Source organism: Musca vetustissima, unplaced genomic scaffold, assembly GCF_032173495.1.
Source record: "Musca vetustissima isolate MV318-11 ecotype Yass unplaced genomic scaffold, APGP_CSIRO_Mvet_v1 utg12664, whole genome shotgun sequence".
NCBI classification, from domain to species: domain Eukaryota; kingdom Metazoa; phylum Arthropoda; class Insecta; order Diptera; family Muscidae; genus Musca; species Musca vetustissima.
The window spans coordinates 315,184-329,365 of record NW_026885900.1 but is presented as its reverse complement, the minus strand read 5'-3'; the positions used below and the strand labels follow the sequence as shown (position 1 = coordinate 329,365).

The following is a 14,182-nucleotide window of genomic DNA, read 5'->3' as shown; positions in this document are numbered from 1 at the left end:
TAACTTTACTTTCGATGCATCATCGCAAACCAGGAATATATTCAATATTCGAGTAAAACATACCGAACATTTTGTAGAGGAGCCAAAATGTGGGTGCTTATTCTCAGCAAGGGCGTTTTAAATCCATGGTCCAAAATGCCACTGATTGTAAATATTAGATAAAAATTGGACTAGGATCTTAAAATAATTTTAAATCAGTGAGGCAATGTGAAAACATGGCCTATGTTGGAATTTTTCTGCGTAAAGATTGTACAGTGAACGCGAATTGTCAAAATACATCCACTTCGATTAGAAAATTGTATTATTAGAACCTGACGGCTTAACTCTAGTTTAGTAAAAACGATCAGATTTTTTTGAAAATTTTTTCTAGAGGTAGGTATTTTTACCGTTATACCCGCTTCTACGATTAATACAAAGCTTATAAAAATACCTATCCATTGAGTGGGGATATGAAGGGGTTGCCTTTGAGAATTTGAGAGATACAAAAACTTGGAACAGTACAAAACGAAGGGTTTGAGGTAACCCCTTCAATGGGCTCAATGAAAAGATATTTTCCTAAGCTTAAAAATGGTATCAAACGTATCCGTAGAACCGGTACCCGTACCCGAACTTACGGTTCAAATAACCGGGTAACCAGGTACGTCTCCAAGAAATTTAAAAAAATCTGATCGTTTTCCTAAACTAGAGTTATTCCATCCTGACTAAAATCGATAGTGGCAGGTAGGACAGAAACCCGGGTTCGTTTACCCCGAACCGGAACCGAATTTGACTATGTCAAATCGTGAACATATATTGCTAGGAGATTTTTATCCTCCGACAACACGAAGTGCCAAACAGTTGATAAACTTAATCCAGATCTTTAAATGAAAACAATCAATCTAAGAAAATTTTGAAGCAGGCACAATTAAATCCATTTTAGTTAGGATCAAAATAATAACTTATTCTGAAACCCTTGAAAGGCTTAGTTACAGCTACTTCTGTGGGAAATGAAGCCTATTTATTATTATTTTTTAAGCGAGGACGGGTGAAGGTGGGAGGGTGGTAAGCTTGATTAATAGTAGATCACAAAGATCACATATGGTATTGACATATGTGTACCCGAGTCCGAACGGTGTATCGAATGTAGGTCCATATTTTACAGACTAAAACTTTTCGTTAACGCATTTAAGCATTGCTGCAATTTTCAGGTTTTGTTTCAAAGATTTGGGCACACAAATCTTTGAAACACATTGACTCACACAAGTTTCATTTTTACTTGGCTTTTTAATCCACACTAATTGAATTTTTGATATATTGCAGGCATTGGTGCCTGACTATTTTAGGTACGGAATGTTCAAAATATTTTAAAACATTTATTTCATTTTTGTAATTTCAAATACATGTTAACTTCCCACTCGATTGAAATTATTATTTTTTATATAAATTTGCAGCGATCATGTCCCCATACCAAATATTTCGAAATAAAAAAAATATTTTTTTCAATTTTTATTGTTTTTTTATTTATTGTTGTATGTTGTTTTGTTGTAATGTTTACAATTTATATTGTCGTGTCTCTTATTACTTCTTATTCGTTCAGTGCGTGTGTGTGCTTGCGCGCACACACACACACCTTTATAAATTGAACAATACAAATACCAACATGAATGTATGTAATATAAAAATATTTTAAATATAGTACGTTACAAATAACATAATATTCTACAAAAAATTCAATAAAAGAAAAATATTTACGATTTTTTGTTTGGATTTTCTTTCATTTCGTTTTTTCTCTCTTACATCTTCTTCTACTACTCATTTTGATATACAAAATTTCGTAATGTTTTTGTTCTTTTTTTGTTTTAATAAAATTAACACAGCATTGGCTTTTGAACATTTACCGGCATTTCCCACTCGTTTTCTCTTCGGGAATATCGGCAATGCCCAAAAGCCGAACTAAAAAAGTCTTTGCAAATTGAGAAATAAAAAAATATGTGTATATTATTGTTGTTGTAACAAAAAAAAAATTAATAAAAAATAATAATAAAAACAAACTAAAAAATTTAAAAAAATAATGTTTCAAAAGAGTTCGAAATATTGGAAATTATTTACAAAGTTCAAATGTCATTGTTTTGGGAGAAATGTTCTCATTCGATAAAAAAAATATAAAGAAAGGCGTGTGCATGTTTGGGGGGTAGACAAGGTCTAGGAATGGGGAGAGAGGGACACATTTTCTTGGGGAAGGTAAGTTTTTGTTTTCTTTGTTTGTTTAAGTTAGAGAAAATGTCTTATGTGGCTTAGTAGTTATAGTAGAGGGGGGCTTGGCTGAATTTTTAAGTTATAACTGACTTAGAAGAAACCATCACCGGTAGGATCGTTGACCCATGGGTAGTTGTTGGGGCATCTTACGCAGGTTTGCAAGTTAACAGTTTCTCCGGGAATTTCCTTGGAAGTCAACTTGCAGGAGTTGGGCACCCAGCAGGCAGGTTTGCCTTCAACGCTGCACTTCTCCCTCCAGGGTTCGAAGTTCTTGGCTTCACTGATAGTGCGTGGGTTCTGCATCCATTGGATGACCTGGGTCATGGTGACGAAGTAGACATCATCGTGGTTGGCCAAGATTTCATCGATCCAGTACAAGAAGGCATCCAAGAATTCGGGGTTGTTCTTTAACCAGGCAGCGTGGAAGTACAAACCGAGAGGAGCACGATTCTGATCGTAATGGCGATCGAAGTTGTGGTTCAAGAAGTTGTAGAACTGATCACCAGTCAAGATGTTGGAGCAGGAATCAACCATAGCGCAACCGGGCAAGTATTCGTCATTGGCGGGGTCTTCACGACGATCCAATTCGTTCATGACCATTTCCCAGACAGCGTGAGAACGGGTGGGGCAGTTTTGCAAGTTACCGTGGCAGCGATGAGGCATACGGAAGTACATGGTGTATGGCCATAGTGGAGGGTTGGACAAGGGAGCGGTGATTGTGGAATCGTACAAGAAGGCTTGTTCTTCCATCATGGTGAATTGGTTGTTGCCACCGACACGCAAGTAGGGAGCACGGACACCGACGACGGAGTTATCGGTAATGTTGGAGAATTTCTCGACAATGATACGCATACCAGCCATTTCCTTGGCCCAGTCATCGACGGTGGCGTTAGACCAGAAACGTTCTTCGTCATTGTGGCTAAAGGGAGGGAGAGAGGGGAAAAATAACAAAATGGGGAATTAGTAAATTTAATTAACACAAATGAAAAGTGATATAAAAATTGTATCTACATTTCGAAGGTCTAAATATTTTGTTTTTAATCTTAAAAAACTACTTACGTAATGGAGTGGACAGCGATTTCATGACCCTTGCGGGCGGTTTCTTGAACAGCCGAGTAGTTGGTGTATTTGTGCGAAACGAAGAAGGTAGCCTTGATGTCACAACCGTTGGGATTCTTGCGGCCCTTGAAGATTTCCTTGTACAATTCAATGTTGTTGTTGTTGATGGCATCATCGAAGGTAATGGTGATCATCATGGGAACATTCTTGGCGGGCAAATCACCGGGAATGGCGGTACCATCTTCAGAGCAGAAACAATCGGGCAAGACACAGACAGTGGGGTCACAGGGAGGAGCACGATTGGGATCGTTTTCAATGTCTGTAAAAATACAATTGAGTTTTTATTAGTTTTGAAAGGAAGATGCGCATGCAATAAAAAAAATAAATAAAACAAATGACAAAGATGGTGTAAAAGAAGTTCAATAAACTTTTGGTTAATAAGTTTATTTGCATTTTTTGTTGTAAATAAACAACCATGCCGTGAATGACCACCATCATTGTCCGTCGGTATGTGTGTGTGATTTTTTTGGTGAATGGACATACGAACGGATGATGGTTTTTTTATTTGTTTTTGGAATTTGAACCGTTATAACGTTGCGCCGTCGCCGCCAAGCGTTGTTAATGTGTTAAAAAATAACAGCTCATTTTCCAGCTAAATGCCGATGAACTCTTGTATTTTTCTTTAAATTGTTGTTTTTTCGTGTCATCATCAATGTTCGTGATTGTGGAACGCACACACACACACAGATCGGCATAAAAGTGCATCCTCACAACAGAGGGCATTGACAACCCACCAGTTGTTGCACACACACACAGTACGAAGGCAGGCATTGTTGTTTCGTTACACCCAAAATAATTACAATGCAATTTGCATTATGTGAGTGAATGTGTGAGGAGAGTACGTGAGCGAATGAGTAATAAACTCTCCGAGTGTGTGTGTAGGCATTTGCTGTGGCCCACATTAGATTCTTTTTTTCAAACAATTAATAATGACGTCAAATAAACTAGGCAAGAGATTGTCAAAATACTCCCCCTCAACACGAAATTAAGCTACACTCCCCCTCTTTTCCTCTTAACATCAATACTCACACATAATGGGTGCGTTTTATTTTGATTTCTATCAATTATAAATTCCTAACATGTCGCCTCGGCTGCTAAAGTTGCCGAATGACAGTTAGGCGGCATGTGCGTCGAACAACGACAACACCAATAAATTGTTATTTCCTTTGCTATGCAAGTGCCGTTAGTCGTCAAATAAACGGTTAGTTAATTAATTTGCCGAGTGTGTTAGTCATTTTTAGAGCGGCATTCAGGTCAAGTGGAAATCCTTTCCTTTCATTTGGATTTGCTTTGCCGTTTGTTGGTTAAAGATAAATATTTTTGTTGGATCATCACCAATACCATCACAACATCATTATAACTAACCAACCAGCTAATGTAAATAGATTGCGGCAAATATTGCACTTTTACTTGGGAGTTGTTATTTTTGTTTGGGTGCGTGTTTTGTGTATTTTGCCAATCACTCTAATTTGTTATGTTCAACAGGTTTCATTGTTGTTTTTGTTATTATTTTGCGAAAGTTCAAGTTTCTTTTGTTTTGTCTGCGCGAAAAAAGCCAATTTACAATCAATTGAAAATTTCCTCGGCGGCATGGCTGACGGCGGAATGGTGTGGTATGCGGTTGCTGAATGTTTTGTATTGAAATTTGCGTGCTTTGAAATTTTAATTGTGAATCATTTGAAACGTAATTATTGCTATTTTTGGGAGCTCTCTTTGTTATTGAAATCTTGATTTTTTTTTGTAATTTAAATCACGAAGAGGAGATTTTTTGGTGTAGATTTTACCATTTTTGGGCTATAAAAAACATTATATAATACCAATTGTTTTGGTTTTCAAAAAGCGGCATAGGTGGTGATAGAGCTCATACAAGCTTTTGGAATGCAAAATCAATCATGGTATGGGATACAATTTTATTTTCTTTTTTATGTAATTTATTTCAATGATATCATATCAGCTAAATGCTTTCACAATCCCAATTATATTGAACTTGTAGCATATTGATTGGGCGCCAATGAACTCTCTGAAATGGAATCGTATAGTTTGGGTAGCAACATACAATCCAGAAATTATTCACGTTTGCAACATTGATGTGTAAAGAAAAAAATCATGTGTTTGGGCCCCATTGGAGTTATGGTCATGTAGTTAATTTATTAAAATTTCAAAATGTAACAAAGGAAATTTTAATTTAAAATTATGTTTTTGGAGGGTAGAGATTCTCAGCCAACTTTGAAGTTAGTTAGGGGTAGGATAATGTCTACTTTCTGTATCAACAAAAGTGAATCGACCACCTCTGAAGTGTGGTCTGTGGCATATTTTCTTATAGGGGAAGAAAGGAAAGGTTACGAATATACCTTAAAGAATTCACACATTCCCATCTGAAGCAGGGATAATAACTAAAGGAATATTTTCATTATTTCCTTATGAAAAATTGCTATGCTATTTTCTTCAACAAAATAAAATATTCACCAATCCATTGAAATTTCCATTCGTCATCTCTTTCCTGAATCCATTCTTAAGAGATTATCATTATATCTTATGGTGTGTTCTCTTTTGCATATTAATCGCTCTTAATATCATTAAAATTCTTTTTTAATCTAAACGAATAATTTGTGGAATTAATGGCTTTAAATGAATCATTTGAATTTCTTTTATAAAAACTCTATTTATTTTCAAGAAATGATTTTGAATTTCTTATCAAAAATTTTGCAAATCATTTCAAAATGTTGACTTGAATGGCTTAAATTTATTATGCCATACAGGTAGTATTTCGCTACACATGCTCCTCTTATCTTTAGCATAATCCGATCTTTTGAAATAACCAACAACAATGGCAACAATAAAAAAGTAATCGCCATTAAAACGACACGAGCTGTGGAGTATGACACACGAGCGAATTTTACTTTTCATGAAACTCGAAATTGTTGTTACTTTGCAATTCCATACAGGGTTTTTTTTTGATGAAGATAATTTTATTTCTTGAAACAGTTAAATAAATTTAAAATTTCATTGCACGTTTTTGGCCAAAACAAAACAAAAATTGTATTATGTCACAGCAAATGAAGGTGTAGGAGTTGGGGGTAATTGAAACACATTACCAACCAACCAGGTGGATTATAAATTTGTCAAAAACCAAAATGTTTCATAACAAAACTTCAATGGAATTTTTTGCCATCACATAGGAAATAATTTTGTATCTTTGAAAAATGACATCATTTCGAAGTTATTGCTTGTGAATTAATCACAAATTGGAGTTAATTATATGGCTTCCATTGCGATTTGGAAAAACTGTTGTAAAAATCATCTTTAAAATAGTTTTGCTATACATATTTTTTCATAACTATTAATCATAAAATGAGCAAGACACCTGTTTTGGAATAGGAAGTTTTTGTATTGAAAAATAGCCACTTTAATTTAATTACTATTTTTAAAAAAGTTATGCTTTTAATTTTATTTGCCAAAAAAAATTTATTGTTATTTTTTTCAAATACTGCGGAATTTGGTAGTCTTTGTGTTTTAGATTTAATTTTTTAATAAGCACTTAGGTCATTTGTTTTGTTTTTTTTTTATTGCATTATAAATAAATATTTGTTTTGTTATTGTTTTCGGTAACTAATTGAGCATTTATGTTTAACAATTGTTTAATAATTTATGGTTTTTTACGCCAAGTGCCTTATGTTGGTTGTTCAGTCATTATTTTTTTCGCAATGCCAATTATTGGACTATGAGCTACCACAAAACTTCAAAACAAAGTATTATAAAATAAAAAAAATAATAATATTCCTATAATTTTTTTAACAGCCACAATTTGAAGCGTGAAAATCCAATTCTTTTCAAAACGCGCAACAGCTTGTAAATGCTTTTATAATTTGCCAAGTTTGTGGTAGAGCGCTTCCTTTGTCTGGTTTGTTTATTTAGTACGCTTCACTTAAAACACCAGCAAAAGTATATTAGCAGGGGCGTAGAAATGAAAAGGGACTTAAATAATTTTATTAGAGATAGGAAGCCTGAATTAAGAAGAACTTAAAACCCTTAAGATATTACAACGAAGAGTCTCTACTGCTACAGTTTATGGGCAGACTATTGAAAATGTAGGATTGAATCCAAAGCATCCCAAAAGGGAACTCCCTGAATATTTATCCCATAGTACTTGGAAGTTTGATATTGAAGAGGGAATGTAGATCCATCTTTAGTATAATCCCGATATCTCTCATTTGTTTTTAAAAAATGTGTGGGTTAATATTTTCCAACGGAATGGTTGAGTGAAATTTGTTCGTTATATATCTTCTATATGAAGAGCTATATAAAAATCAGCATTATTGACCGCATTTTCATAAAAAATATCTGAAATTTCGCATATTTAGAAAATTCTATATCTATTTGAATTTAGCTAATGGTTCCAGTTCTCTGTTGATAGAAATACCAATAAGCCTTTCAGAACCCCATCACTATTGGAGCTGGCTTGTTTGAGAAAGTCACAGCGTGAACATTTTAGGATCTGTAGGGGGTTTTAAATATCGGCTTTGGATGTATTTCTTCTTTATTCAAGATTTTGTTCTATATTTGAACAGCCTGTTACTATTTTGCGGTTTTATTATTATCTCCTTTTTTGTGTCATTTTAAATATTTCACTTTCAATTTACTCTTCCTAATATTCCACGATTTTCAACAAGAAAAGAAAAACAAATATAATTACTTTAAAATACATACACATACACACACATTGTTTATTGATTATCGTGTGCCCCCTTCGCTGTTTTAACTATTATGTAACATTTTTTTAACTGGTCGTTCGATCCATTTTCATGATGTATCTTTAAGGTGTGTGTGTCTGTTTGTGTATAGCACAAAATGTGCTAATTTATATTTTAAAGGTTTTGGGAGCAAGGTTAAGTTGCTGTCTTGGGGATTGGTGCCGGGTATTTGCCTGATACCAAACAACAACAACAGCAACAACGAACATAATGAATATTTATGCTCAAGCCATTGTTAATTTATTAACTCGAAGACATGCCACTGTTGCTATACTTTTGTTTTTATGTCTTCTCAAACAAAAAAAGAAAAAGTGAAGATGTTATGCCGCTGCTGCTGTGTGCGATACTGTAGTGGTATTACCAGTTTTTGTTTGAGGTAGGCTTACTTCAAGTCTTTTTTTTGGTGGGGTTTGTAATCGAAGTTAAGTCATAAGCAGAGAAGAAAAAAAATAAAAAGACAAGACCCACTTGTGAATGTCTAGCTGAGTTGTTTCATTTTTTCTTCTTCTTCTTCTTCTCTACATTATAGAATCATGACTATAACCTGCATATATGCAAACAACTTTTCCTTCACTTTTGTTTTTCAAAAATGAAATTGTTTTTGTGTCTGTGTGGAAAATTTAGGTCTCATATTCATTTACCATGCCATGCCACCATACCGGTTTATCACATTGCATTGCACTTTTTGTGGTTGAAATCAAGAAAATGTAGACCAAAATAAGAACAACAACAACAAAGTCTTGGAATTATTACACATCAAGTTGTTGTTGTTGTCTTTTTTTATAGCCATTGGAGTAAGCTTTGCGTGTGTTGATTTATAATGACTTTTGAACTTAATTTTTTGTGGAGTGGGTGTTTTTGTTTCTCTTTATTTGTTACTTACCACAAGTGTTTTCATCAGAACCATCGTTACAATCTCTTTCACCGTTACAGAACAAGCCACGTTCAATACAGGCGCCATCACCACAAGCCAAGAAACCATCGTTACACACAGGTTCATCGGTGTGGAGATTTGGTTTGGCACGACGTTCCTTGTTCTTGGATTTACAATTCTTGACGGAATCTTTCCAATCGCAAGTTTGTTTTTCAATATCGAAATACAAACCAGCTGGGCAACGGATAGCTTGGAGACCCTAAAACGAAACAAAAAAAATTAAAATGTTAATATAGAAAATCGAAAAAAGGAATAAAAAATAAAAATTCAAAAATCGCCTGCTTTCAATATTTTCTATACACTAAATCAATTTTTATTTAACTGAAGTATCTCAGCGAAGGATTCACTAAATATTCTCTGATTCCCAATGTTTTAAAATAAATCGAAGAGTTCTGAGTGTTTACTCTTTATTTAAGAACTGAGTAAATCCAATCCAATTAAAAGGTTGGATGTTGTTATTGGGATATTACATTTTTATGATGCACTTGGAAGTACTGCATAGAAAGATTAATTTGTGTAAAGGAATATAAATTAAAAATTTCAATCGAAAATTTCGAATAAGATTTATGGGAATTATTTTATTATTGCTCTCTTTGTCAGAGAGAACATTTTGTTATCAAGTAATAGAAAGATAAGACTACACATTGATGGGAGAGAAATTTTCTTTTGAATATTTTAATTCGATTTCTGCTGTTTTTTTAAACAGTTTTATTGTTCTGTAAACAATAATAAATATTCAAAATATTATAAGGACCGCTTGAGACCAAGAGAAATTGTTCAAAAGTATTAGTTGTATCCCCATTGAAAATTATTTCAGTGAGCTTGGACATTGTCAATAGTGAGTAATTTCTTCCCTACTACTTCAAATAATATTTTCAATTAAAAAAATATTAAAATAAATTATTTTTGCAATTTTCATCGAATTTGTTCTTAGCTTCAGAATACTTTTGATTAAGTATAATAGGATTTTTTATAATTTAAAATTTTTTTCTCAATAAAATATTTTTTTTTCAATTATTTTTATTTACTTACCGATGAGGTACATTGGATGACATCACGACAGTTATCACCTTCACCAGCTACCAAACGGAACCATTCACCGGCATCCTTGTCTTTACACAATTCCTTTTCGAAAGATTCCTCTTTCTTGGGTTCTTCGGTGCTAGCTTGACGTTTGACACGATCATAGCTTGTGGCCGAGGCTGTAAAAAATAAATAAATAAAAATTAATATTATGCAATATTTTAATGAATAACAATATTATTAAAATCAATTAGAATATTTTACTTATATTTATTAAAAAATTGTTAGTTTTTTATTGAAAAATTTAGATATTTTTTGCATACACTTTTTTCCTTTAGCGGATTTTTTTTTGTAAATTTCAAAACATTTTATTTTTCTGTCTGCATTCGAGTGCTGCAAAACAAAGTAGGCTAAAACATAATAATTATCTTTAAGTTTGTTTTGAAAATTGTAGGTCTTTAATTGAAAACTAGGTTTCTAGTGGCAAACACCATTTAAAAGTATTACAAAGAAACAAAACAAAAAATGTAACTATTAGCTGTCACTTGGCCATGCCTTGTCCCGACGCCTTACCTTGCCATGTAAGCCAAAACAAGCGACTCTAAGAAAAAACCGAAACAAATAGAAACATAGCTAAGAAAAACGTGGTCTGTACTAAAGTTACGTTAACTTCCTGTTCAAACGACATTCAGTGCAATTGACCATATTTTGCCACGAACAAAAAAAATGGTAACAAAGTGTGGTGCGGCCCAGAAATGTGTGTTAACGTCAGCCAAGCCAGTCATCCAGCCAGTCAACAACTTCAGTTCAACTCAATTAAAAATCCATTTATCAAATTAAGAAATAATAATAATTAAAATCAAAACAATGAAAACAATTAGGTTTTTTTTCTTTTTTGTGGTAGGTATGGCCCCAACCTAAATTGAAAATTTTTTTTTTATTGAAGACAAATAAAACTTTGACATTTCTCACATAGAGAAAGAAAGAAAAAATTTATAAATACCAGAAACAATTAAATGCCTGTTTGATTTGTGTTTTTATTTGTTTATTTTTTTATTCTTTTGAGGTAATAGAATGAGGCCATTAGCTTGGCAACAATCATATTGTATACACTTTCCACTGGTTTTCAATGGTGTGGATTCTGGTTCGATTGGTATTTGCGACCAATTTGCATAAACGTTAACTTATTCACAATAAATGCATGTGGCTGGTTGGCTGGCTATAAATACAATTATTTTATATTCTGGCTCCATTAGCAGAAGAAAAAAAGTACAAATTGGGACGGACAGCTGTTTGGCTGGCTGCCATGTGGTTTGCTAACAGGGTTGGGAGATGCAATCCAATACAGAGGGCACAAATAATACAATTGCATTAAAAGTTACCTTTTTTTCTATTTCCAAATTTGCTCGTTTATAATATTTTTAAAATATATGTAAATATTTTTGATAGAAAATAATTTGAAAATTGCAAATTTGTTTATATTATTGCATGTTTTGGAAAATATATATTTGATTATTTAAAAAAAAAAATAATTGTTTACAACTAATGTCCGTTAAGATGAGAGTAATTTGCTAAATGTGTAACCTATTTTATGTCAATTGGATTGATAATAAATGTCTGCTTGGATATGATCCATAATGGATTTTTCAAAATAGTTTTTGTTTTTGAGAAATATGTAATTCCCATCCCTGCCATGTATGCATATTATTACTGCATGTTGTTTCTTTTATTATTATTATTCGGAATTGACCAACTGCATATGTTCCAAAATTGCTATTGACCATGTAAAATATTACAACAAACCGAAGTATTTTTTCTTTGTAGGTCTTTAGCACGACTCTTAGCACATTAATTGCCTTCAACTATTTCAAGAATTCCAAGGGAATTGTTTTTTCCTCTTCATAGTGCATTTGAAAATCATTTGACATTATTGAATAGCCATACTTGACCACCACTACCACCATTCACGTATAAATGTTATGAAAACAAAGTAAGATTTATTTCCATCGAAGTAGCAACAACAGAAAAACGTATCTCAATGATGCATGACTTTAGAGCTGATGTATGTAATTTTTTTTCCGTCCAGCAACTAGTGTTAAGATTGATGGTTAGCCTGTAATGGCTAGCTATGGTGGTTGGGTTCGTTTGGCTGGCAAAGTTGCTAGCGATTCAAATGTCAAAGGTGTTTGATTTGATTTGTTTTTTGTTCAGTTTCTTTCTTAGGTGGTTTCTTTGTGCTGTCGTTGTTGCTATTGTAGATTTAATTCAAATGAAATTACTTTTAAGCTGTTTGGGAGATTATGTATGTAAAAATCTATTTATTTATTTATATGAAGTACTTTACATGACATAGAAGGGGGGAAATATTTATTTTTATTTTATCTCTTGCATGCTGTTTAGGCTTTTTTGTAATTCGTGTGTGTTTACTTCATGGCGTTGGCGAAAAAAATGAAAGTTGTTTTCAAACCACATTTTTAGGTTGTGTCATTTAGTTTGCCTGTCTCCCTGTAGTGTAAGGCCAAAATCTTCCCAGCTGGCAGAGCGTTGGTACTGATGTTGTGTATCCTTTTTTGGTATGTCACCAAGGTTGACTACAGTTGACTACCACTGCAATTTGTTCGGTTTTTTGCTAAGACATTGAATGGTTTATTTTTATTTTTGAAAAAAAAAAAAAATAATATTGGGCCATGATATGTCCATCCTTTCACATTCATCTTCATCATATATTGGGATATATGGGATGGAATATTTTTATGAGCTCAATAAATAATAATTTCGAAATATGATAATTTCATACACGATCGTGTGAATAAAAATCATAACATTTTTATTTTTAAATTTTGAATATAAAATAAAAAGAAGAAGCCGAATTTTTTTCTAATTTTTTTATTTTTATATTAGAGGGAAATTCTCTAAGAAATGTCCACGTGAAATATTTACGTTTTATTTTGAAGTTTAATTTATTTAAATTTCTCTATAACAAATAGTTCTCTGTACAAATAAACCCTTTGAAATGGAAGATCAAGAAGTTCACCTGGTTTGGAAAAAATTCTGACAGCTTATTTAAAATGTATGAATACTATTTTATTATCCTGATTAGCCTTAGGCAATTTTCAGTTTTTTTTTTTTTTGAGGGAAATGGTAGAGGTTTACTCCTCAATTACAAACAACAGAATTTAGGCATTACAAATTGCTCCATTTAGCAGTTTTTCGTCAAAGGAAGTTGTTAGAATTTCATAAGGGCGGGGAAAACATTTTTATTTTTGTTAGAATTTCATAAGGATTGGAAAAGAATTTTATTTTTGAAAAAAAATATTGTATATTAATTTTTAATATTTTAACACTTCTTTTAAAAGCAAGCGATTTGATTGGGTATATTCCTGAATGTAAAGAATCTAAACATAAGTAAATATTCTTTTGATTTTATTTAATGTTTGCCGTATTTTTTAAATATTAATTTTTTTTATAATTTTTTTAAATCCCATTTTTTTAATTTTCACATTTGCAAGATTTTTTCAATTTAACGTCTTAGATTTATTTAAAGTTATTTCCTGATTTTTTTTATTAGTCGTTACCGATTTAATTGATTTTTTTAATTTATTTTAAATCTTTTAAATAAATATTTTTAAACATTTATATTTTCCAACATTTTTTATATTTTTCTACCAAAAAATACAAAAAAACAATGCTATTACAATTATATTTAGCGGAAAATTTGTGTACCCCACAGAGGCGAAAAAAATTGAAACTTCCAACTTGCATTTTATTTGCAATTACAAGTTTGTAATTTCTTACGAAATATTTATAGAGGCAAGTTGGAGCCGAAAAATAACTAGCAAACAGGTTTGCATATTGCTTACACATTTTGGGAATTTAAAAATTATATAATTATTAGGCATATCCAAAAAATATCTAAATATTTTTTTAATAAAATATTTTTTAAAATTGTTTTTATTAAAAAAAATAAAATAATACACTTTACTTACCAGCTGTAACTGCAACGGCTAAAACGGCAAAAACTACAAAAAGTTTTGCCATGTTTGTGTCTGTTATTTGGTTTAAGTTTACACTTGAACTAATATTTTAATATTTGCACTATAACTTATATATAGAGATTTTT

The 14,182-nt window shown here is 32.2% G+C and overlaps 2 protein-coding genes across 2 annotated transcripts in view; both read right to left on the bottom strand.

The window, feature by feature from the left end:
- Positions 1-14,182, bottom strand: part of LOC133333208 (chitin deacetylase 1) — an 82,055-nt gene that overhangs the window by 23,659 nt on the left and 44,214 nt on the right. The gene's annotated exons all lie outside the window — the stretch shown is intronic.
- LOC133333202 (chitin deacetylase 1) lies at positions 2,240-14,118 on the bottom strand. The gene is made up of 5 exons (XM_061541525.1): positions 14,049-14,118; positions 10,072-10,241; positions 8,989-9,238; positions 3,295-3,613; positions 2,240-3,154 (listed from the first exon to the last, which is right to left on the bottom strand). Exons 1-5 carry the CDS (start codon positions 14,098-14,100, stop codon positions 2,326-2,328), a joined length of 1,620 nt encoding a protein of 539 aa, XP_061397509.1. The 5' UTR covers positions 14,101-14,118; the 3' UTR covers positions 2,240-2,325.